This window comes from Symphalangus syndactylus, chromosome 6, assembly GCF_028878055.3.
Source record: "Symphalangus syndactylus isolate Jambi chromosome 6, NHGRI_mSymSyn1-v2.1_pri, whole genome shotgun sequence".
Taxonomy (NCBI): domain Eukaryota; kingdom Metazoa; phylum Chordata; class Mammalia; order Primates; family Hylobatidae; genus Symphalangus; species Symphalangus syndactylus.
The window spans coordinates 128,689,518-128,715,458 of NC_072428.2; the positions used below are offsets into that span (position 1 = coordinate 128,689,518).

Below are 25,941 nucleotides of genomic sequence, written 5' to 3' on the forward strand. Positions count from 1 at the left end.
GAGATGCCTACTAAAGAGAAACAGCGATAAGGTTGCCCCCAAAAGAACACACAAAAAGACAATTCCAAATGCTACTGTGAGGCCCCACCTACCTTCCAGCGGCCATATCTGTCAGCCAGGAGGCCAAAGAGGATACTGAAAACCATGTAGCCAAAAAACACCATCTGCAAGTGGGAGCGAGACAAAACGGTTCTCTAAGTAGGTTTTAGATGTTACTTTACCCCGTTAGCCATTTTTCACTAGAACTAGGCTGGAAATACGTGAGGGATGGAAGTTAATTTAAAGAACAGGGTTTCACGATGGGCTTGCTTGCCCCTGACGCCCTTCATGTTCAGGATTTCGGAGGCAGGCTTTTATGCTCCCTGTTGGCGGGAGCGTAACAGGGGAGATCCTGCCCCAGGTGGAAACGGGGTCCTCTGAGCTGCCGCCCGCCTGTTGCTAGAGGACGGCTTCGGCTCCACTCTATTCAGACGTGTACTTGTGAATTTCCACTGTAATTTTTAAAATTGTCCGTTCATGCGCTGCCTTATACAGTACACAAATTGGGGCCACTAGGAGCACTCTCCCTTTATGTTATTACAAATAAACATAACTTTAAACACCAAATCCAATCACTGATTTTAAAAACTCTTCAGAACATATGTAAGTCCTAAGATACACCTACTTCTTTTCCTTACTCGTTCTCACAATGGCCTGTCCTCCCCTGATAAAATTCAAGGACCTGGGATTTGACACTAGGGTTTTATTTATTATAACTTGGCCTGAGACCTCAGCTGCTGCTGTCTGTGCCTCTGGGCTCCTTATTTTCCTGACTTCAAGAAGTTCAGGCTTCACTGCAGCCCTGACTGACGGCCTCCAGGGCAATCAAAGGAATGCTGTTAGCTCGCATTTCTAGGGGAAAAAAAACAAACCAGAAACAGCTCTGTTTCCCTTTCGCTGTCGCTGTTCTGCTTTTTTTCTCTTTCCCTCACTTTTTAGAGGGAAGACTGAAATGCATTTCTCCCACATGGAACCATGAAAAATTCATCGTATATATTCTCGCACAAAAAAAGACACGACTGGGCCCTGCGCGCTACACTTTCTAGGACAGAAACGTTCCGTAACCCTGTTTGACATACTGCAGAGACAGAAACCTGTCCGCTCGCTGGGGCTCCGGCTCTCCCTCTCCCTCCCTCAGTCGCCCCCCACGATCCTCAGTGGTGCCCCCTTCTTGTGCACCCTCCCCTGCCTCCCCCCTCCTCCGCCTCCCCCCCTCCCCCACCCTCTACCCGGAAGACGTCCTGCCTCCCTCACGCGGCCCACCGGGCGCGCGCCTAACCCTCCAGCACCCCTGAGCCCCCATCGGGGCGCATCGGGGGTGCGCCTAACCCTCCAGCACCCGTAATCCTCCGTCAGACACACCCCTGGCCCTCCATCAGGCGCGCGCCTAACCCTCCAACGCCCCTAATCCTCCATCGGGCACGCCTGACGCATTGGGTGCATGCCTAACCCTCTGGCACCCCGTATCCTCCAGCAGGCGGGCGCCTAACCCTCCAGCGCCCCTAATCCTCCACTGGGCACGCCCCTGACCCTTTATCGGGCGCGCGCCTAACCCTCGAGTACCCCTAATCCTCCATCAGGCGCGCGCCTAACCCTCCAGCACCTTTAATCCTCCATCGGGCACGCCCCTGACCTTCCACCGGATGCGCGCCTAATCCTCCAGCACCCCTGATCCTCCATCGGGTGCGCGCCAACTCTCCAGCGTCCCTGACCCTCCATCCGGGGCACCACTGACCCTCCATCGGGCGAACCCCTGATCCTCCATGGGTGTACCGCACGCCCCTGATCCTCTCTTGCGCCCTTCCCCCCTCCCCAGCACGCTGCTGCTGCTCACCCCCAGCTCTTCCTCCTCCGCCACCCCGGCGCTCGACCCTTCCCCCCCAACCCCTGCCCTCGACCCTTCCCCCCTACCCCCACCCTCGACCTTTCCCCCCTACCCCCACCCTCGACCCTTCCCCCATAACCCTGACCCTTCCCCCAACCAGCCCGCTCTCGACCCTTCCTTACCCCCACGCCCACCCTCGACCCTTCCCCCGACACTTCCCCCCATCTCCGCCCTTTCCCCGACCCCCGACACTTCCCCCCATCCCCGCCCTTTCCCCTGACCCCCGACACTTCCCCCTGACCCCCGCCCTCGACCCTTCCCCTCCACCCCCGACCCTTCCCCCAACCACCCCCACGCTCGACCCTCCCTAGGGGTCCGCTCTTTTCTGCAGGTGCTTGTCTTTAATACAAAACATGACTCCACTGTTTCTGATTTAAGCAACACACAAAGTGTTTCTTCAGCATGACTCTTACAAAACACAAGGGCCATCATAGCCCCACAATTCTTTAGTTTTCTCAATTAACAACTGCTTAGAAAATGGGGTTGGGGGGCCTGCTAGACAGTGACAATGTTGCTCATTAGCCTGGCCCTTCCGTTTAACACAATTGTTCCCAGTAAGCTCAGGGACAGGGTCAGAGTCAGCCGGGCTAAGCCAAGACAGGAGGATGGGAGGAGCCCAGAGCAGGAAACAGTCACCTTGGGAGAGTTCAGTTGCTTAGAGAGAAATCTTCTGAGCTGTGATGGCCTAATGGGGGAGATTGTGTACCTGCTGGAAGGAGCCTCTGTAGGCACCGTTAGGAAACAGCACAAATGCAGCCAATGAAATATGAGCTGTAAATATCACATTTACATGTGTATCATGTACTATAAAAAAGGTATCATGTAATATCATTTTGTAGTGCAGGTGCAAATGCCACACCTGGATCTCCAGCATTCTCAAGGAACTAAGATGTGCATATATACAAACCAACTGGGGCACAGATCAATTAGAATTAAACATAAAGTTATAGGGTCACCCTAAAGATACAAGGATTGGCAAGTAACGCTTTTCTGAAAGCCATGAGAACCAAAATGGAGTCACTTAGGCCACACCCTACCAAAATGGGATTGTAGGCAATAGAGGCGGGGCTCTCAGGCACACAAAGACTGTGATAAGGACTCTGAAAACCACAGCCTTGCACAAAGACCACTGATCGTTTGAGCCCAGGAGCTCAAGGCCAGCCTGAGCAAGAGTGGCATCCCCGTCTCAAAAACAAACAAACAAAACAAAAAACTGCTTCTGCAAGAATACCCAGCCTGTTCAACCTCGGACTGATGCCACTGTTGTTACTGATCCTTGTAGCCAAGGAAAAGTCTTTGAAAATAACTTATGTAGGCTTCCTCATTTTGTCTTTAAAAGAACTCTCGACTTTCCTTGCCTTCCTGGATACACCTATGGCCCGGCCACGGTTCGCCATGGCACAGGAATTCTCAGATTGCAATCACCTGTCATTCCTTTCCAAATAAACTCATTTCTCTGGAGAGCTTCTATTATTTTAGGTTGACACTTTCTAAAGTATTTTATATGTAGAAGAAAATAGAAAGCAATCGAGTCACTTTATTACAAGTCTAAGTAAAAACCTTGTTTTATTTCTAAAAATTTTTCTGAAAGGATATGATCTGAGACACCAAAATAGACACCCCTTTAGCAACTAAGATGGGCCCCAAGGTTAAGGAAACAAAAGTTATCTCCAGGTCAAGGGTTCAGGGCCTGGCAGACATGGCAGATTTCTGAATTCCTTTCTGAGATATCAAGCTGATTTACAACCCAGACCACTACAGTCCTGATTGGACAGAGGACCAGCCTTACAGACATTCTTTTTGGATAAGCTACTGCAGACCTCAGGCCAGTTTCAGCAGCTTATACAGAGGGTGCACAAACTGTTTTTGTTTTCTGTAGTTCACCTTTTGACACAAAGAGCCAGATTCCACCTCATTTTAGTGCTAAAACCCTGCCCCAAAGTGAACATGTTATGTATGTTACAAACGTGCTTACCTAGTCTGCATGTAGGCTCCCCTCACAAATATGTATAGCTTTGCCCCGAAACCTGCCAAATATGTATGATGCCAGCCTTGTGAAACATAAAACCCAACCTGTCCTTCTCCTCTTCCAAGAGAAAGCACCTTCAATGCACACTGGAGACTGTCTCTTTCAGGCTTGCAAATCACTATTGCCAATAAAGCTGTCCTTTCTAATATTTAGCCATCCTGGTGATCTTTGGGACAACAAGTATTGGAGAGCTTCAAAAACACAAAAAGGAACCAGGGCACCAAAGTTAGTAAGAGGAGTTTTAAGGAGGGAAATGGAACTAAGATAATATAATGGAAAAATAAAACATCTCGGGACTCCTAAACTCATTACACCAAAGAGGAGGTTAAGCCTGAAGACAGAGTCATGCAACACTAGCCATCCTTTTCCCAAATGAATAGCTGTTGCTTTACAATCTTATGTCAAAGTATTATCCATCAGCCAGACCCCCCATGGAAAATTCTTTGCTGGTATTGAAACCCTTCAAGATGCATATCCTCCTATAAAGCAAGGACGTGTCCACTGTAACTTAGGTTTTCTAAGTCTAGCTTCTACAACTGACATCTGTTAGATTTCACGCTGATAATGTTGATTGCAAGCTCATCTTCCCAAGTGATGAGACCATTCTTCCACCTGCCCTGAGACATCTGCATAATTGATGCTTCCTTTACTCTCCCTTTTTTCTTCCAATGTTCACCTCATTTTATATAAAATGTAGATTTACTGGGCACTAATTAAAATCTCACAGACATGTAACCATTTGCCTCATTGGCTGGCTACCCACCTCTTCCTACATGCTTTCTTTCCTTTAAAAGAGAGTATAAATCCTGAGTCGCCCAGAAACCTCTGCTTCAAGCCACAGATGTTTCCATAGCTGGTGTTCTTGAAACTGACACTGCAAAATTGTAACTGAGTCAGTGAAAGAGATCTGACCTAACCAGCTCCATCTTGCTTCTAACCTCCAAACTGTCCTTGGTCATTCCTGGGTGCAGGCTGAACTAGCTTTGGGAGAAACTTACTTTATAGTTTAAAACAAAGATGATAACCGCCCTTTCCCAAAACCAACCTCCTTCTTGGCTAGGACTAGACTGCCTTTGTAGGACTAACAAATTAGCAACAAGATTAGAAATTATGGTTTAGGAGTCATGCAGCTGGAGGTTACAAGGTTCTGACCCTCCCTAAACTGTTCCTGAGATCAGTGCTTGAGATATTTTGCAGACGGTGCTCTTGATGGATCAGCTGGTACCACCCAGACCAATAAACTGGTTCATCTGATCTTGTGGCACCCACTCAGGAACTCACTCAGCACAAGAGGACAGCATCAATTCCCTATGATTTCATCTCTAACCCATCTAATCAGCACTCTCGACTCACTGGCCTTCCCCCGCCCACCAAGTTGTCCTTAAAAACTCTGCAAAGTGAGAAAGATCTTTGTGGGCACAAAAGGAATCCCTCATCTGGTGACTCATGATGTCCGCACCATCCGCTACCCCAATCCCCTCATCAAGGTGAATGATACCATTCAGATCGATTTGGAGACTGGCAAGATTACTGATTTCATCAAGTTCGACACTGGTAACCTGTGTATGGTGACTGGAGGTGCTAACCTGGGAAGAATTGGTGTGATCACCAACAGAGAGGGGCACCCTGGATATTTTGACGTGGTTCACGTGAAAGATGCCAATGGCAACAGCTTTGCCACTCGACTTTCCAACATTTTTGTTATTGGCAAGGGCAACAAACCATGGATTTCTCTTCCCCGAGGAAAGGGTATCTGCCTCACCATTGCTGAAGAGAGAGACAAAAGACTGGCGGCCAAACAGAGCAGTGGGTGAAATGGGTCCTTGGGTGACATGTCAGATCTTTGTACATAATTAAAAATACTGTGGCAGGATTAATAAAAAAATAAAAAAAACCTCTGCTCCCCAAATGCTTGGGGAGACCGATTTGAATAACAATAAAACTCTGATCGCCCACACAGCCAGCTCTGTGGGAATTACTCCTTCTCTATTGCAATTCCCCTGTCTTGAGAAATCAGCTCTGTCTAGTCAGCGGGCAAGGTGAACCCGCTGGGCTGTTAACATTCTTCCCAGTCACGCCCTCAAGCTCTAGCTCAATAAACCTCAGATGACTGAGATTTTTGCCTCAGTATCTCATTTGGGTTAGCAAAAATCAGGGCAGATTTTTAGATGTGCTGCTGTGATTGGGCATACAACTGGAATCCAAACTTCTCAGCCTCCAAGACACAGAAAGAAACACAACTGGGCAATACCACGCATTATCTGAGAGAAGAACTCCAACCAGTTCCTCAAGTGAGGGAATTTTCCCTGGTGCCACCCCCAAAGATTAAAATTCACAGGTAAGATTTGGTTAAGGCAGTGAGTGACAGGGACATCCCCTTCCCCTGCCACCTTCTGGGGCTACTCCTTTGAGCACAGCCTTGTAAGTTTGGAGAGCAGGAGGAATTCTTCTGGAATTCTCCACCACCAGTTTCAGACTAGCTCTGTCTTACAGAATTTGCCCTCAAGGCCTCTGCCACCTGACTGCCATCCTCCACCCATCATAGTCTACCTACCTCCCAGACACTCCCTTTAGTGAGGATTTGAGCACCTGGGCTCATAGTTCTTCTATTACGTTGTTGGGGCCCAGAAAGCGATACAACAAAGACTGGCATTTTGACATGTGGAGAGGATAGAGGCAGCTGCATCAGAATGAAGGTCCCTCTAACCTTGTCTTGCTCCTTCGCCCTCAAGCACAGGGAAGGGCTCTCTGCAGTTTCCTTATCTGACCAAGAAAGCTTTGTTCCAAAAGGAATGCAACTGGGCCAGGTGTGGTAACTCAGTTTGTAATCCCAACACTTTGAGAGGCCTAGGCAGGAGGATTGCTTGAGGCCAGGAGTAGAGACTAGCCTCTTCAAATTAGCCAGGTGTGGTGACCCACATCCTAGCTACTCAGGAAGCTAAGGCAGGAGGATTATTTGAGCCCAGGAGTTCAAAGCTGCAGTGAGCTATGATCACACCACTGCACTCCAGCCCAGGCAACAGAGGGAGACTCTGTTTCAACAAAACAACAACAACGACAACGACAACAAAAAAAAGGGAACTCAATTATCCTAAACCCACTCCCTAGGGATCATGTCAAATTACAAAGATCAGCCACCAGAAAAGAGAAGAGGCTGGGGGTAACACATTGCCCCAGACTTTTCACCTAGTCCTCTGAGGGCAGCTCCCAGAGATCACCTGGATAAGAGAACAACCTTTGTTCCTGTGCAACTCCACCCCTCACCTTCCTATAATGCCTGCCTCACACCTCCCTGGTCCATTCATTCTCGCTTATGACTTATTGCCCCTCTAAAGAATCTTTGCCCACTGTCATTCTCCCCTATGAAAAAGGCTATATACATTTCTGTCCCACACTGGGTTATTGGTAATCACTCTTGTGATTCCTTCCTGCTATGCCCATCAAAATAAAATTTGGTATGCCTTTTTTCCCCATGAATCTACCTTCTGTCAGTTGATTTTTTTAGTAAACCTTTGGAAGGTGAAGGGAAGTTTTCCCTTGGCACTTACAAAGTCCTGTCTTCATTAGAACCAGCTTCAATACCCAAGTAAATCAACCTTTCTCTCCCCACCTGCTGGTTCTTTGACCTCCTTGGCTGATGTTACTTCCTAAATACGTCCCAGAACACACAACCTCACTCTATCACTTATACTACAGCCCCTTTGAAACCATCTTTGCAAAAATTATAATAGAAAAAATTATGACGGTGAAAGAGATCTGACCTAACCAAATCCATTTTGGCTTTAACTTCCAAACTGCCCTTGGTCATTCCTGGGCATGGGTCAAGCTAACTTTGGAAGAAATTTAGTTTACAGTTTAGATAACAGCTCTTCCCAAAACTAAACCACCTTTATAAAAGTAATAAAAGGCCACCAGGTAGGATTATGAGAGGAGCCTGGATTCTGTTAAGATGTGGGCTTAAAGGATTACTAGCCACTTTCCAGCCTTTGTTCTGGAGGTCACACGACTTGCAACTCCCCCAGTTACTCCTGTAAATGATATCACTATTGTAGAACCTAAGATTGGCCTTTTGAGAAGTCTTTTCAGACTTTTGCATTTTTGACAGCAGGATGACTCCACCCAGACCCATGACCCCCGACTCAACTGGTCCTGTGACCCCCCAACCCATAAGCAGACCCAGCATACAAGGTCCATTTTCTGCACCACTATGATTGCATCTCCAACCAATCAGCAATACCCATTCTCTAGCCCCCTGCCAACCAAACTATCTTTAAAAAATCCTTGCCTACAAATTTTCAGGGAGGCTGATATAATAAAATTCTGGCCTCTGGTTTAGCCACTCTATGTCTATTAAACACTTTCTCTACTGCAATTCCTCCACTTGATAAGTTGGCTCTATCGGGGCACTAGGGAAGATGAACCCTAGGGCAGTTACACCCTCACTGACCTTCTACCCTGCAGCCGTATCTCCTTGGAGTTCTTAGAAAACTGACCACATCCTTCCCTGAAGCCTTCCAATGGCTCTCCACTCTCCATAGTGTGGCTTCCAGCATGCTTATATATCAGGAGCCTCTTTTAAGATTAAAAATAAATATTTTGCAAAGCTCTATGATAGAAGGTGAACTTTCATACCCATTTAATCAGAAATATACAATGACTATGAAGTCAATAATGCTATTATGTTGATTTTGGTTATAAGAAATGGCAAACTGAAAAACTGTAATATGTATTTGTATCACATATTTTTTGCATGGAGGGTTTATATGTGTTTGGCCCAATGTTGGGGAGCAGTGGCTATAGAATGCAATTCATGCGCAGCAGGTGGGGTGCTTCTGGCCCTGCCCACCTCTGCAGCTTCACCTTCCATCACTACCCCTTTCTCACTATTTAAACGTTATATTGTAGTCTTCTCAGCACACATGCATACACACATGCTTTTTGAAAGAATGGATATCTTCAATTCCACTTTGTAGCAAAACTTGATGTGCAACTCATAAGGCTATTTTTTCTTTTTTGAGATGGAGTTTCACTCTTGTCACCCAGGCTGGAGTGCAATGGCGTGGTTTTGGCTCACTGCAACCTCCTCCTCCCAGATGCAAGCAATTCTCCTGTCTCAGCCTCCCAAGTAGCTGGGATTATAGGCACCCACCACCACATCTTGCTAATTTTTGTATTTTTAGTCGAGGCGGGGTTTCACCATGTTGGTCAGGCTGGTCTCAACCTCCTGACCTCAGGTGATCTGCCTGCCTCAGCCTCCCAAAGTGCTGGGATTACAGGCATTAGCCACTGCACCAGGCCCACAAGGCTATTCTTAATGGTCTTTGAGAAAAGTTGAAGGAGTAACAGTACAATGCAGCGAGGGTGATTGGTGAAGTCACTATGGTCCATGTAAATAGCTTCTTTAGTGACCTGATTTAACCTATGACTAACCCAAGACTTAGGGATCACTTTCTGAATTGCATCTCTCATGTGGATAGTAAGCAGTTCAACATTATGAATGCTAGGAAAAGAAAAAGGTGAGGAAGACATCAAATGCTGCAAACCCTTGAGTTCTGGAAGCCAACATACCAAGTGGTGAGACACCCTTTGGCTCTCAGCCCTGCAGGATGGAGGAAAGGGAGCCTAGGCCCTCAGCTGGCTTGTTCACAGCACAGGAAGCAGGTACTTACCATGGTTACTAATGCCACCTGCCAATTCTCCAGTTGCCATTCACAGCGGATGACAGGAGACACAACAGCTATCAACATGATCTCCATGGCCTCAACCACCTTAAAGAAGAGGGACACGATGCCATGTCTAAGTGCCAGCTTGTCATCACTTCTTCCCAGGTCTGCCTGCCCATCATCCTACCTAGTCCTGTCCCCTTCATCTTTCTTCCCCATTTAGGGAGCATCTATTATGTACCCACACTGCACTGCTAGTTGTATAAGGAACTATAGAACTTCAGCCTTCATGGATGTGACTTTCATGGTTTGAACAACTTGAGAGAGTTCCCAAAAAATTGTGACATGTATTCACTTATGATTTTGTTGACCAATGCAGTTGCATGGTAGCACTGTGAGGCAGCTGTGTGAAGGCCACTCCCACAGCTAAGGGGTGAAACTAGCTAACCGGCAGCATCCACATCAACTAGCTTTGTTGTTTTGTACTCATGATTGTGAAAGTTGCAGGGCACATGCCTTACAAATGGATTTTTGAGACAGTCTCTGATCTCAAGCCGGGATAGTAAGATTCATGAAAGCTGGAAAATAAAGCAATGAGTACAAAGTAATATGAGTTCATCAGCAGGAAAGTGATTTTTTTTTAAATTAAAAAAAAAAAGAAGAAGAAATGGGATCTCACTATGTTGCCCAGGCTGGAAACTCCTAGGCTTAAGTGAACCTCCCACTTTGGACCCCCAGAGTGCTGAGATTACAGGCATGAGCCACTGAGCTCAGCTTAAGAAAATGTGTATTTAACAAACTTAATGCTACTAAATATTTCTTTCGATAGAGTTTGAGTATCATCCTCTATCCATATCTTGCAATCCGTTATAGGGATAAGTTTGTCTCTCAAGAAAAAAAAAGGAGATGCTAGAAAAGAACTGAAGGAATAGTTATAAATAATGATGAAAGTTAGGTACAGGATCATGAAGTCAAAGATGACTGAGATTTTGTGTCTGGTGGAAGGGAGGAACACTGACGTCATTGACAGGGACAAGGTTATCAGGAGGAAAAAAAGGGAATTAAAGGAGAAAATGTTTGGCACATGTTCTGTTGATAACATTGATAGAGCCGGGCGTGGTGGCTCACGCCTGTAATCCCAGCACTTTGGGAGGCTGAGGCAGGTGTGTCACGAGGTTGGGAGATCGAGACCATTCTGGCTAACACGGTGAAACCCCGTGTCTACTAAAAAATATAAAAATTAGCCGGGTGCGGTGGCAGGCACCTGTAGTCCCAGCTACCCGGGAGGCTGAGGCAGGAGAATGGCGTGAACCCGGGAGGCAGAGCTTGCAGTGAGCCAAGATCCCGCCACTGCACTCCAGCCTGGGTGAAAGAGCGAGACTCTGTCTCAAAAAAAAAAAAAAAAATTGATAGAATATCCGTATGGGTTATTATAATAATGTTTATACTTGTATAACTTGGAGGTCTGGGATGAAAAAGGTGGAATGATGTCAGCCAGCGTGTGGGACTTTGAAGTACACATATTATAGTGACTTGGCTCTCCACAAGAGAGCATTATAGTGGTGTCTAGAGTTCAGATGACCAGCTGGCAAGTTTTAGTTCAAAAAGTATCAGAAGTAAGAGAGCATAATTATCTCAGAAGAGGCTGACCCGGTGACTCATGTCTGTAATCTGAGCACTTTGGAAGGCTGAGGTAGGCGGATCACTTGAGGCCAGGAGTTCGAGACCAGCCTGGCGAACATGGCAAAACCCCATCGCTACTAAAAATACAAAAATTGGTGGGGCATGGTACTGCATGCCTACTCAGGAGGGTGAGGCACAAGAATCACTTGCACCCAGGAGGTGGAGGTTGCAGTGAGCTGAGATCGCACCACTGCACTCCAGCCTGGGTGACAGAGCAAGACCCTGTCTACAAATAATAACAATCTCAGAAGAATGTTTGATTTAGTAAACTCATCTTCCTTCAGTAATACAGAACAGCTAGATCCATATTAACCAAGCTGCCACTCCAATAAAGAGTTCTAGAAGGAAATAAACCAATAAGGAATAAAACTCTGCCCATTCTGCTATAGTAGCCTTAGGGGAGAGGGACCAGGCAGGGAGCCAGGGTGAGGTACACAGAGGAGCTTCACTCTAGACCTCAGGGAAGGTCTTAAAGATGACCAGGACTGACCGGGCAAGGTGGCTCATGCCTGTAATCCCAGCACTTTGGGAGGCTGAGGCAGGCAGATCACTTGAGGTCAGGAGTTTGAGACCAGCTTGGCCAACATGGCAAAACCCTGTCTCTACTAAAAATACAAAATAAATTAGCTGGGCATGGTGGCACGTGCCTGTAATCCCAGCTACTCAGGAGGCTAAGGCAGGAGAATCACTTGAACCTGGGAGGTAGAGGTTGCCGTGAGCCGAGATCACACCACTGCACTCCAGCCTGGTCAACAGAACAAGACTTCATCTCCCAGAAAACACACACACACACACACACACACACACACACGACCAGGACTTAGAAGTCCTGGTCACAGGCTGAGGCTGCTCAGCTGCTGTGGATGCTGTTATATACACCGTCACATGAGGCCCTGAAACCCAACTGCTGCTTCTATGGCCTCTGAATGAGAGCCTGAACAGGTGGAGGGGCCACGGCCCATCACTGTCAACATATCAATGCTGACGGAAGAATCCTGCTCACAAAGCATCTCATCGTAAAACCAGGCGGAAGATTTGGTCCCTGCACCCAAATAAGCAGTTCTGTCTTCCTTTGTGAGACAGGAGAGGGTGGCCCGGCAGAGAGCTCTTCCTAGCTGGTGAGCTGGAGAGAATTCCCACGACTGTAAGACACTTGAGGCCGGGCGCGGTGGCTCTTGCCTGTGATCCCAGCACTTTGGGAGGCCGAGGTGGGAGGATTGCTTGAGCTGAGGAGTTTGAGACCAGCCTGGGCAACATAGCTAGATCTCATCTAAAGAAAAAAGAAAAAAGAAAAAAGAAAAAAAAATACTGTTGACCGAGAATGCAACACTTTTGAAAGATGCGTCAAACTCACATGGCTACCTCCAGATCACACAGCCCTTTATTTTTTTTTTAACTGAGATTGAGTCTTGCTGTGTTGCCCAGGCTAGAGTACAGTGGCGCGATCTCAGATCGCTGCAACCTCCATCTCCCGGGTTCAACCAATTCTCCTGTCCCTGCCTTCCAAGTAGCTGGGATTACAGGCACGTGCCACAATACCCAGCTAATTTTTTTTAATATTTTTAGTAGAGATGAGGGTTTGCCATGTTGATCAGATTGGTCTCGAACTCCTGACCACAGGTGATCTACCCGCCTTGGCCTCCCAAAGTGCTGGGATTACAGGTGTGAGCCACCATGCCCTGCCCACACAACCCTTTCTTATACTTTTTAGCTGTTTGGGGAGGGTCAGAGCCCTCTAACATTTTCTCACTTACCTCCCTCCTGTGTATTTTTACCCTCCGGCCCAACACCATTGTTGAGTGGACCCCATATCTTTGATTTTCCATTCTGTCTGATTATCATTATGCATGTGGGTATGAAGTTTTGTTTTGTTCCCCACCTCCCACCCCCAAAGTCTTGCTCTGTTGCCCAGGCTGGAGTGCAGTGACGTAATCTAAGCTCACTGCAACCTCCGCCTCCCAGGTTCAAGCAATTCTCCTGCCTCAGCCTCCCAAGTAGCTGGGATTACAGACACACTCCACCACACGTAGCTTTTTGTATTTTTAGTAGAAATAGGGTTTCACCATGTTGGCCAGGCTTGGTCTCAGACTCCTGACCTCAGGTGATCTGCCGGCCTTGGCCTCCCAATGTGCTGGGATGACAGGCATGAGCCACGGTGCCTGAGCTGGAGTTTTTTTTTGTTGTTGTTGTTTTTTTTTTTTTTTTTTGAGACGGAGTCTGGCTCTGTCACCCAGGCTGGAGTGCAGTGGCGCAATCTCGGCTCACTGCAAGCTCCGCCTCCTGGGTTCACGCCATTCTCCTGCCTCAGCCTCTCCGAGTAGCTGGGACTACAGGCGCCCGCCACCACGCCCGGCTAATTTTTTTTGTATTTTTAGTAGAGACGGGGTTTCACCGTGGTCTCGATCTCCTGACCTCGTGATCCGCCCGCCTCGGCCTCCCAAAGTGCTGGGATTACAAGCGTGAGCCACCGCGCCCGGCCCTGAGCTGGAGTTCTTAACATATTTTCACCTTACCTACTAAAGGAGGAAGCGGGAGTACTGGTGTGGGTTCACAGATATCACCACTGTTGTGAAAGCCTTTAGGTGAAGCTGTCATTCTTCTTTCCTCAAAATAGCGTAGGGCATATGTCTTAGTCCATCTGTGTTGTTATCACAAAGTGCCTGAGACTGGGCAATTTATAAGAAATCTAAATTCATTTTCTCACAGTTCTGCAGGTTGGGAGGCCCAAGATCAAAGTGCCAGCAGGTTCTGTTGCCTGGAGGGGACTGGAGAGGACCTACTCCCTCGCGTCCCTCAAGAGTGGAGGAACGACTGTGCTCACAGGGCGGAAAGGCAAACAAGCTGAAACTCCCGCTGCATGAAGCCTCTTTCATAAAGGCCTTCATCCCATTCACGAGGGAGGAGTCCTCACGGCCTAATCACCTCTTACAGGCCCTGCCTCTTCACACTATCTCATTGGCATCACCTGGGTTTTGGAAGGGACACGTTCAAACCCTAGCAGTAAATAACAAGCCTTCATCAGTGCCTCTTAAAGGATCTGAAAATATGTAATTACAGCAGGTGTCTCTAGTGATTCTTATACACAAAATGTTTGAGAGCTATGTGTTCAATTTTACTTAAAATAATACCATAGTTTTCTCCTTTCTTCCCAATACCTCCATTTCTATCATTTTTCAAAATGAGTATTGAATTCCCAAAACATAGACACAAATGCTCACTTGCTTTATAACTGAACACCTGCCAAAGGTGAATGAAAGTGATTTTTGGATTACCCACCTCTTTGGGTTCCTATTTTTTTCTTTTTTTTTTTTTTTTTTGAGATGGTGTCTTGCTCTGTCGTCCGGGCTGGAGTGCAGTGGCACTATCGCAGCTCAATGCAACCTCCGCCTCCCGGATTCACGCCATTCTCCTGCCTCAGCCTCCCGAGTAGCTGGGACTACAGGCGCCCGCCACCATGCCCATCTAATTTTTTTTGTATTTTTATTAGATACAGGGTTTCACCATGTTAGCCAGGATGGTCTCGATCTCCTGACCTCATGATCTGCCCGCCTCAGCCTCCCAGAGTGCTGGGATTACAGGCGTGAGCCACTGCACCCGGCCTCCTGCTCTTTTTCTTATCCCTACACCCCCTGGACTGGAGAGCCCAGAGCCCGAGGTCAGTAGAAAAAAGACTGTGCGTCCAATGATGTTAGCTTTGAAGACTCACGTGATCTCTGAGGACTAAGCTCTGATTGTTTTTATTTTGCCCAAATTCCTATCTAAGCGGCCTGGGGAGTCATGCCCTGCAAACCATAAATTCTCATCAGATGGGTTTTATTAACCCTATAGATAGTGACTTACTTTCTGATCTGGCATAACATTATGTGAAAAAGAAATAAGTCAAATATTTTACCTCAAGACATGTTTCTGTGCCATATTTTGAAATGGTCCTGCAAAGCTGTTCTTTGTGGGAGAAAATTTGCATCTGTAAAGAATCTCTCTTAACAGAGCTAGATCTTTTTCTTCCAGGCCCTCCCAATCCTGAACAGATTAACTAAAAGTCTAGCACCTTTTAAAGATCTGAATAGGAAACACTTGTCATCTATTGTCTCTAAGGGCAGCCTCTATAAGACTTCAAAAGAACCTTGGTCTCCACAATCTTTTTGTTTTTTTCATTTTATTATTATTGTTTTTTTTTGAGACGCAGTCTCGCTCTGTCATTCAGGCTGGAGTGCAGTGGTGCGATCTCAGCTCACCGCAAACTCCGCCTCCTGGATTCAAGGGATTCTCCTGCCCGAGCCTCCCGAGTAGCTGGATTACAGGCACCCACCACCAAGCCCAGCTAATTTTTGTGTTTTTAGTAGAAACGGAGTTTCAACACCATGTTGGCCAGGCTGGTCTCAAACCCCTGACCTCAGGTGATCCATCAGCCTCGGCCTCCCAAAGTGCTGGGATTACAGGTGTCAGCCACCGCGTGTGGCCACAATCTTTTATCTTAACTTGAACATCTCTTTTCTATCGATCCCAGGTCTTTAGACAAATCCAACCAATTGTCAATCAGAAAATGTTTAAATTTACCTATAGCCTGGAAGCTCCCCTCCCCCCACCACTCCTGTTTTGAATTTGAATTGTCCCGCCTTTCTGGACCAAACCAATGTATTTCTTAAATGTATTTGATTGATGTCTCCTGCCTCCCTAAACTGTGCCCCATCCACCCTGGGCGCATGTTCTCAGGACCTCCTGAGGGTGGTGTCACAGGCCATGGTCACTCATATCTGGCTCAGAATAAATCTCTTCACATATTTTACAGAGTTTGACACTTTTTGTCAACATCTCGAAGGAGCACTCACCCCAGTACTGCCCATGATCAGAAAGAGGGCAATGTGGAAACGCCCGAAGCCGATGGTCTCCACTGCGTCTTCCACGGTGAACGTCTTTGGCTCTAACAACGAAAGACAAAGTGGAAAAAATTGCTTCTGCAGGGAAGGGAATGCGTGTGGACTGTCAGCTTCAGCAAGCCAACCCATTATTATAAAAACAAGTTAATATGGGGGGGGTCAGTGGTAGGCAACCTCCGTCTACCAGTTCAAGCAATTCTCCTCCCTCAGTCTCCTGAGTAGCTGAGATTACACGCACCCACCGCCATGCTATGCTAATTTTTGTATTTTTAGTAGAGACGGGGTTTCACCAGGTTGGCCAGGCAGGTCCCAAACTCCTGACCTCAAGTGATCCACCTGCCTCGGCCTCCCAAAGTGATGGGATCACAGGTGTGAGCCACCATACCTGGCTGCTTCTTTCGAGCTCACCTTTGTGCATTTAACCTTAAAAAGGATTCTTAACTCTAAGCAGCAGGTTGAGCTGGAGACTGCTGTGATAATCTCACCTTTAACCTGTGGCTCTGCGGTCCCCAGGCTCAACTTCCGAAGGCTGAGGATTGTGACGGGCTCTGTTGGCTTGGTTGCCATCTCCTAAATAGCTCAGTTTCCCCAAACAGCTTCCCTGGTGGAAGCAAGGGAGGGAAGAAGGAAAGACATATAAGGGTTATTGGATAGTTAGTATATGCCAGGCACACTACACACAAAATTTCCTGAAGCCCTCACAAAAATCGAATGAGGCATGTATTTTTATCCTCTTTCACACGTGGCCTCTGGAACTAAGCAACTTCAGTGTTTTTCTTTCCCTACTAGTTTTTACTGATTGATTGAGATGGAGTCTTGCTCTATCGCCCAGGTTGGAGCTCAGTGGTGCAATCTCAGCTCACTACAACCTCTGCCTTCTGGGTTCAAGTGATTCTTGTGCCTCAGCCTTTTGAGTAGCTGGGGTTACAGGCATGCATCACCACGCCTGGCTAATTTTTTTGTATATTTTGTAGAGACAAGGTTTCACCATGTTCTCTAGGCTGGTCTCGAATTCCTGACCTCAGGTGATCCGCCCACCTCGGCTTCCCAAAGTGCTGGGATTATAGGCGTGAACCACTGTGCCCAGCCTTCCCTACTACTTTTTAGGTATGCGGCTTTGAGGAATTTGCCCTTTGCACACCTCAGTTTTCTCAAATGGGTTTCCTAAAATGGAGATGTATTATATCAATGGAGATGTATTATATCAATGGCACCCAACTTTCAAGGTTGTTGTGATGATTAAATGAGTTAGTTGACAGAAAGCACTTACCCCATAACTGGCAAGTACTAATGTGCCTGATAAATGGAAGCCGTGACTATTATTACTCTGTATGAGGGATGTATTTGTCACTAATCATTATCCTAAACACTTTACATACATGAATTATTCCCTCTAATCTTCACAGAAGATCTGTGAAATATTGTAATTTATCACTGTCTGGCATGTAAGGAACCTGAGAAATGGAGAGACTAAATGGCTAAATTAGATAGAGCTAAATTAAGAGGCCAAATTAGACAACCAGAACTCTGAGGCCAGTAACCAACCTTGAGCCTGGGGCCAGACGCAGGTCTTGGCAATTTAACCAATAGCATCCTCTGAGTGGGAGGGAAGATGGCTTTGATACAGAAAAACAATCGCAAAGCAGCACTTCATACTTCTACAGATTCTGTACTTCCAGTGTGCTTTCTTGCGTGTCATTGCCTTTTTTTTTTTTTTTTTGAGGCAGAGTCTTGCCCTGATCTTGGCTCACTGCAACCCCCGCCTACCGGTTCAAACAATTCTCCTCCCTCAGCCCCCTGAGTAGCTGACATTACACGCACCCACTGCCACGCTGGGCTAATTTTTGTATTTTTAGTAGAGATGGGGTTTCACCATGTTGGCCAGGCAGGTCCCAAACTCCTGACCTCAAGTGATCCGCCTGCCTTGGCTTCCCAAAGTGTTGGGATTACAGGCGTGAGCCACCATGCCTGGCTGCTTCTTTTTACCTCACCTTTTTGCATTTAACCCTAAAAAGGATTCTTAACTCTAAGAGCCAAAAGAAAACTAAGACAAGTAAAGGTGGGTATCAAGTTAGTGGCTTACCCACACAGACTTTTTTTTCTTTTTTCTTTTTTCTTTTTTCTTTTGGAGACAGATCTTGCTCTGTCGCCCAGGCTGGAGTGCAATGGTGTGATCTCGGCTCACTGCAAGCTCCGCCTCGCGGGTTCAGGCCATTCTCCTGCCTCAGCCTCCCCAGTAGCTGGGACTACAGGCGCCCGCCACCATGCCCTGCTAATTTTTTGTATTTTTAGTAGACACGGGGTTTCACCGTGTTAGCCAGGATGGTCTCCATCCTGACCTCGTGAATCTGCCCGCATCGGCCTCCCAAAATGCTGGGATTACAGGCGTGAGCCACCCTGCCTGGCCAGACTTTTTTTCAGATGACTTTAAGACAGAGTAACTTAATTGTATGTTCCTAGTGGGATAAACAGAAAGCCTAAACTATTCTTGCTGATGATATTGTTAGTAATAATATTGGTATCATTAGTTGTATATTAGTACATATTTAGGATAAAGAAAGTAATTATGTTAATATTGTTAGGAACCCAGGTTTTCATTGTTAAGAGGAAAAGATAAATATAAAATCAAATTTAGCTATGTAAAAAATTGATAATCCTAATTTTGAACTTGAAGTAGAGATATGAAATTATTATATAACATATATATTATTAACAAATATATTAACAAATATAATTATATATAACATATATAATAAATATAAACAAACCCAGCCATTTTAGGTGCCTAATTTTGAACTGGAAATAGAGATATGAAATTATTATATAACATATAATATTAACAAATATAATTATTATATAACATATATAATAAATAAACATAAACAAACAAACCCAGGCATCTTAGGTAAATGGCTGATTCTGGCTCAGGGACAGGAAATGTACAAACTAAGCCTGGGGCGTCTTGTTGTAGCCTATAGCATGGGCAATATCAAAGACCCCTGGGGTTGTAATGAAAGATTACAAAATTAAAACTGAGGGCTGGGTGTGGTAGCTCACACCTGTAATCCCAGCACTTTGGGAGGCTGAGGCAGGAGGATCCCTTGAGACCGAGAGTTTGAGGCCAGTCTGGCCAACACAGCAAAAGCCTGTCTGTACTAGAAATGCAAATGTTAGCCAGGCGTGGTGGCATGCACTTGTAGTCCCAGCTACTCAGGAGGCTGAGGCATGAGAATTGCTTGAATCCGGGAGGTGGAGGTTGCAGTGAGCCCAGATCAGGCCACTGCACTCCAGTCTGGGTGACAGAATGAGACTCCATCTCAAAAAAAAAAAAAAAAAAAATTAAAATTGAAAAGGCTCCCACTGGCCAAAGATGGGACAATTTGAACATCAGAAAGACTAATGACTGACAAGAATTGAAACACATTGAAGATGTTAAAATCCATTTGTTCACAATAGTACTATAATGAAGACCTCATTGATCACCTTTGGAGAATGGTACGAAATAAACTCGTTATTCTGAAAATTAGTAAATATAGTAAATATCTTGACTTTTTTGTACAAATTGTCTGTACATCAGGGTAACCAAACAGTTGCTGAGGGAAAATTATTTGTGAATAATAAAGCTAATATCTGCAGAGAAAAGGATGGAATTAAATTATCACTGTTTCGCACCTTCTAAAAAAATAATGGATCCAGGCAACAATCATCACTGGCTTATAAACCATGAGGTGAAAGGCTGATGGTGAACTTTGCTATGCGAGGGATACGACTGATAACACCTGAGCCCACTGAAAAATCTTAACACCATGGAAATAGAGACAGGCAGATTGCATTGGCTCCTAATGAGATGCAACAGGAAGATGTATACAACATCACCTGTGAAGTATTCTCATAAAGAGAAATTGAACCTGAATCGAATCAGGAATCTAGCTCTAGCTACCAGCTTACACAGGAAATGAAGAAACATGTTAAACAACACCATGTGGATGCAATAAGAAAAATGCAGAATGCTGGAAGCTGTATAAGAAAAATGACCCGATTTCTTCATTAAATAAACAGCAAGGGAAAGAAGAGGAAAGGGGAACCTATAGACTAAAATAAAAGAGAGACATCAAACCAGAAATGAATCTTGTTTGGATGTTCATTCAAACAAATCAACTATAAAAAATTTAAAAATAAAACAAGTGTGTGGCTGGGTGCAGTGGCTCACCTCTGTAATCCCAGTACTTTGGGAAGCCAAGGTGGGTGGATCACCTGAGATCAGGAGTTCAAGACCAGCCTGACCAACATGGTAAAACCCCATCTCTGCTAAAAATACAAAATTAGCCAGGCGTGATGGTACATGCCTGTAATCTCAGCTACTTGGGAGGCTGAGGCACAAGAGTCGCTGGAACCCAGGAGATGGAGGTTGTGGTAAGCAGAGATCGAGCCATTGCACTCCAGCCTGGGCGACAAGAGCAAAACTCCATCTCAAAAAAAAAAAGAAAAAAAAAGAAAAACAATAATGTGAGAGAGATATAGATACAGACAATATCAGGGAAATTTTAGCAAGTTTGGAAATTTGAAGATATTAAGAAATTACTGATGACCTCATTAGGTGTGACAATGGTATTATGGCTATGGTATAAGAAAGAATCCTTGTATTTTTGAGGTACATACTAAAATATTTACTAATGAAATGATGATGTCTGGGATTTATTTTAAAATAAATAATAGGGTGAGGGCAGCGTGTATAGGAATTACATGGGTGTATAGATGTAAAAAGAATGGTGATCTGTTGAAAATTATTGGAGGAAGATTATTATCTTCCACTTTTGAGTATGTGTAGTATTTTCCAAAATAAATAGTTCAAAAAAATGAGGTTCTGAGATACTTTTTTTTTTTTTTTTTGAGACAGAGTTTTGCTCTTTTGCCCAGGCTGGAGTGCAGTGGTGTGATTTCGTCACATGGCAACCTCTGCTCCCTGGGTTCAAGCAATTCTCCTGCCTCAGCCTCCCGAGTAGCTGGGATTATAGGTGCCCGTCACCATGCCCAAATAATTTTTGTATTTTTAGTAGAGACGTGGGTTTCTCCATGTTGGCCAGGCTGGTCTCGAACTCCTGACCTTAGGTGATCCACCCGCCTTGGCCTCCCAAAGTGCTAGCATGAGTCACTGTGCCTGGCAGTTGTGAGATTCTTATGTAACTTTTCCAATGTCTGATCACTAGTAAGTAGTAGAATCAGAACTCACAAAGTGTTAATATCCAAAATATGTAAGAAACTCTTGGGGCGGGCACAATGGCTCATGCTTGTAATCCCAGCATTTTGTGAGGCTGAGGTGGGCGATCACAAGATCAGGAGTTCAAGACCAGTCTGGCCAACATGGTGAAACCCTGTCTCTATTAAAAATACAAAAATTAGCCAGGTATGGTGGCGTATGCCTGTAATCCCAGCTACTCGGGAGACTGAAGCAGGAGAATCACTTGAAACTGGGAGGCAGAGGTTGCAGTGAGCCGAAATCATGCCACTGTACTCCAGCCTGGGTGACAGAATGGGACTCTGTCTTGGCAGGGGGGCAGGTGGCAAAGAAACTCCTGGCCAGGTGTGGTGGCTCACATCTATAATCCCAGCACTTTGGGAGGCTGAGGCAGGCAGATGACCTGAGGTCAGGAGTTTGAGACCAGCCTGGCCAACATGGTGAAACCCCATTTCTACTAAAAATACAAAAACTAGCAGGGCACGATGGTGGGTGCCTGTAATCCCTGCTACTCGGGAGGCTGAGGTGGGAGAATCACTTGAACCTGGGAGGCGGAGGTTGCAGTGAGCTGAGACTGTGCCACTGCACTACAGCCTGGGCAACAAAGCAAGACTCCATCTCAAAAATAAAAATAAAAATAAAAAAAGGAAAAAGGAACTCCTGCAACTTGAGCAAAACCCAAAAAACTCAAATGATGGGCAAAGGACCTGAGCAGACAGTTTTCAAGTGAAGACATACAAATTGCCGATAGACAGCCAGTACAAATGGCCAATGAAAAGGTGCAGGACATCACTAATCCTCAGAAAAATGCAAATCAAAACCACAGTGAGACATTACCTCATACTTGTTAGGATGGCGATTATCAAAAGGACAAGAGAGAGATAGTTGTGGGAATGTGGAGAAAAAGGAACACTTGTACACTGTTGGTGAGAATGTAAATTGGTGCAGCCACTATGGAAAACATTATTGAACGATCCTCAAAAAATTAAAATAGAACCACCGATATGATCCAACAGCCCTACTTCTGCTTATATCCAAATGGAATTGAAATCAGTTATCTCAGAGAGATATCTGCACTCCCATGTTCACTACAGCGTTATTCACGATAGCCAAAACATAAAACAACCCAAATGTCTATTAACAGATGTGTGGAAAAGGAAATTGGGTACATGCATACAAGGGAATTCTTCTTTTTTTTTTTTTTTCTGAGAAGGAGTTTCGTTCTTGTTGCCCAGGCTAGAGTGCAATGGCAGGATCTCAGCTCACTGCAACCTCTGCCTCCTGCGTTCAAGCGATTCTCCTGCCTCAGCCTCCCAAGCAGCTGGGATTACAGGCACGTGCCACCACACCCAGCTAATTTTGTATTTTTAGTAGAGAAAGGGTTTCACCATGTTGGTCAGGCTGGTCTCCAACTCCCAACCTCAGGGGATCCACCTGCCTCAGCCTCCCAAAGTGCTGGGATTACAGGTGTGAGTCACTGTGCTCGGCCACAATGGAATATTATTCATCTTTAAAAAAAGAGGGAAATCCTGCCATCTGCAACAAGGTGGATGAAACTGAAGGACATGATGCTAAATTAAACAAGCCAGGCACAGAAGAATGAATACTATGTTATATCATTTACATGATGAATCAAAAATAGTCAAAGTCATAGAAGCAGAGAGTGGAATAGTGGATGCCATTCTGAGGGGCTGAGGGGAAGGGGAAACAGGCAAGTATTAGTCAAAGGCACAAAATTTTGGCTATACAAGATGAATGAGTCCTAAAGATCTTCCTACAGCATTGAGCCTATAGTTAACAATATGGTATCGTGCGCTTAAAATTTTGCCAGGAAGGTAGATCTTCCGATAAGTGTTCTTATCACAAAAATAATAATAGCTGGGTGTGGTGGCTCATGCCTGTAATCCCAGGAATTCGAGACCAGCCTGGCCAACATGGTGAAACCCCGTATGTACTAAAAATACAAAAATTAGCCGGGCATTGTGGCGGGTGCAGTGGTGGGCACCTGTAATCTCAGCTACTCAGGAGCCTGAGGCAGGAGAATCACTTAAACCCAGGAGGCAGAGGTTGCAGTGAGCCGAGATTGCGCCACTGCCCTCCAGCCTGGGCAACAGAGCAAGACTCTGTCTCAAAAATAAATAAATAAAATAAGTAATATAAAAGAAGGCTAGAGGAAACTTTTGGAGGTAGGTTTATGGCATAGATTGTGGTGATGGCTTCACAGTGATACTTATCTCCAAACTCTTCAAGTTGTATACATTAAATGTGTACCAGTTTTTATGTCATTCATGTCTCAATAAAGTGGTTAAAACAAAAACAAAAAAACTCAACCCAAGCTGTCCTTCTGCCAGAACATAAAAATAGCCAGAGAGGGCCGGTTGCCACGGCTCACACCTGTAATCCCAGCACTTTGGGAGGCTGAGGTGGGTGGATGGCCTGAGGTCAGGAGTTTGAGACCAGCCTGGCCAACATGGCGAAAACCCATCTCTACTAAAAATACAAAAACTAGCTGGGCGTGGTGGCGGGCGCCTGTAATCCCAGCTACTCAGGAGGCTGAGGCAGGAGAATCGCTTGAACCCAGGGAGCGGAGGTTGCAGTCAGCCGAGATCGTTCCAATTCACTCCAGCCTGGGCTAAAGAGCGAGACTCCGCATCAAAAAAAAAAAAAAAAAAGCCAGTGAACAGCTGTGTAATAGCACATCAAGGTCATTAATGTTTGCCAAGTGCTGGCTCTGTAGTTCCTGTAGAGGCTTCAGAGGAGGATCTGACATGTTCCTGGCCTAAGGAGTTTTTTGTTTTTTGGGTTTTTGTTTTTTTTTTTGAGACAGAGTTTCACTCTTGTTGCCCAGGCTGCAGTGCAATGGCGCGATCCTGGCTCACCGCAACCTCCGCCTGCCAGGTTCAAGCAATTCTCCTGCCTCAGCCTCCCGAGTAGCTAAGATTACAGGCATGCGCCGCCATGCCCGGCTAATTTTGTATTTTTAGTAGAGACGGGGTTTCTCTGTGTTGGTCAGGTTGGTCTTGAACTCTCCACCTCAGGTGATCTGCCTGCCTTGGCCTCCCAAAGTGCTGGGATTACAGGCGTGAGCCACCGCGCCTGGCCTAGTTTTTAATCTAGCTGGGGATGCAAAAGATAAACATAACAAACAATTATATTGCAGTGTATATATTCTTTGTTTTCTTAAACACTGTCACAGAGACATAAATATTCCCAGATGCGAAAAAGATCAATAATGCTCAGAGATAATCCATGAAATTCTCTCTCTCAAGAGAGACCATAAAAAGTATGAAAAGTTGTTATTTACACATAGTGAGAGAAGCAAAATAATTGGTCTCTCAGCCCATCTGGGAGCCTGAAAGTTATGAGGACACACAATTCTAAAACTACTGCTCCCTTTTCAAACATTGTTGGAACACCATTTGAAGGGTGTTCTTTATTTGGAAGCTGTTTTTTTTCGTTTTTTCCTCTTTTTTTTTTTTTTTTTGAGATGGAGTTTCACTAGTGTTGCCTAGGCTGGAGTGCAATGGCGTGATCTCGGCTCACCACAACCTCCGCCTCCCAGGTTCAAGTGATTCTCCTACCTCAGCCTCCCGAGTAGCTGGGATTACAGGTGCCCACCACCATGCCCAGCTAATTTTTTTATTTTTAGTGGAGATGGGGTTTCACCATGTTGGCCAGGCTGGTCTCAAACTCCTGACCTCAGGTGATCCAGCCAACCTCAGCCTCCCAAAGTGCTGGGATTAGAGGCATGAGCCACTGCACTTGCCCTAAATTTTTTTAATTTTAATTTAATTTTTATTTTTTGATACAGGGTCTTACTCTCTTGCCCAGGCTGGAGTGCTACCACACCTGGGCAAAAAACAAAAAAAAAATGGACTTAATAAAAATTTAAAACTTTTGTGCATCTAAAGACACTATTGAGAAGGTGAAAAAAAAAACAGAATGGGAGAGAGTATTTGCAAATCATATACCTGATAAGAGTGTAATATCTAGAATTATATAAAGAACTCTTACAACTCAATAATAAAAAGACAATCTAATTTTTTTTTTTTTTTGAAATTGAGTCTTGCTGTCACCAGGCTGGAGTGCAGTGGCATGATCTCAGCTCACTGCAAACTTCCCCTCCCGGGTTCAAGTGATTCTCCTGCCTTAGCCTTCTGAGTAGCTGGGATTACAGGTGCGCGCCACCACACGCAGCTAATTTTTGTATTTTTTAGTAGAGACAAGGTTTCACCATGTTGGCCAGGATGGTCTCAATCTCTTGACCCCGTGATCTGCCTGCCTCGGCCTCCCACAGTGCTGGGATTACAGGCGTGAGCCACCGCGCCTAGTGACAACCTAATTTTTTAAATGGGCAAATGATTTCAATAGACATGTCTACAAAGAAGATATGCAAATGGCCAATGAGCACATGAAAAGAGACTCAACATCATTGGTCATTCGGGAAATGCAAATCAAAACTACAAGATATCACTTCCTACTAAGTAGGATGCCTAAAAAAAATTTTTTTTTTTTTTGAGACAGAGTTT

General features: G+C 45.5%; 2 protein-coding genes across 6 annotated transcripts in view; one reads left to right on the forward strand and one right to left on the reverse strand.

Annotated features, from left to right (window-relative positions):
* Positions 1-16,743, reverse strand: part of SVOPL (SVOP like) — a 90,926-nt gene extending 74,183 nt beyond the window's left edge. For 2 of the 5 annotated variants that reach the window (XM_063642306.1, XM_063642304.1), the window contains exons 1-2: positions 1,775-1,830; positions 93-164 (exon numbers count right to left, since the gene is read on the reverse strand). In XM_063642306.1, the coding sequence (XP_063498376.1) occupies positions 93-106 (14 nt within the window). In that variant the 5' untranslated portion in view covers positions 107-164; positions 1,775-1,830. Of the gene's footprint in view, positions 1-92; positions 165-1,642; positions 1,718-1,774; positions 1,831-9,622; positions 9,722-16,128; positions 16,221-16,661 lie in introns of those variants that run through there. The other 3 variants (XM_063642303.1, XM_063642305.1, XM_063642307.1) reach the window with 3 other exon arrangements.
* Positions 5,339-5,835, forward strand: LOC129485432 (small ribosomal subunit protein eS4-like; the record flags this gene model as incomplete). Its single annotated transcript, XM_055284701.2, has 1 exon — positions 5,339-5,835. A coding segment is annotated over one exon (429 nt), but the record flags the coding sequence as incomplete, so codon positions are not given.
* Positions 16,744-25,941: the final 9,198 nt, after the last annotated feature.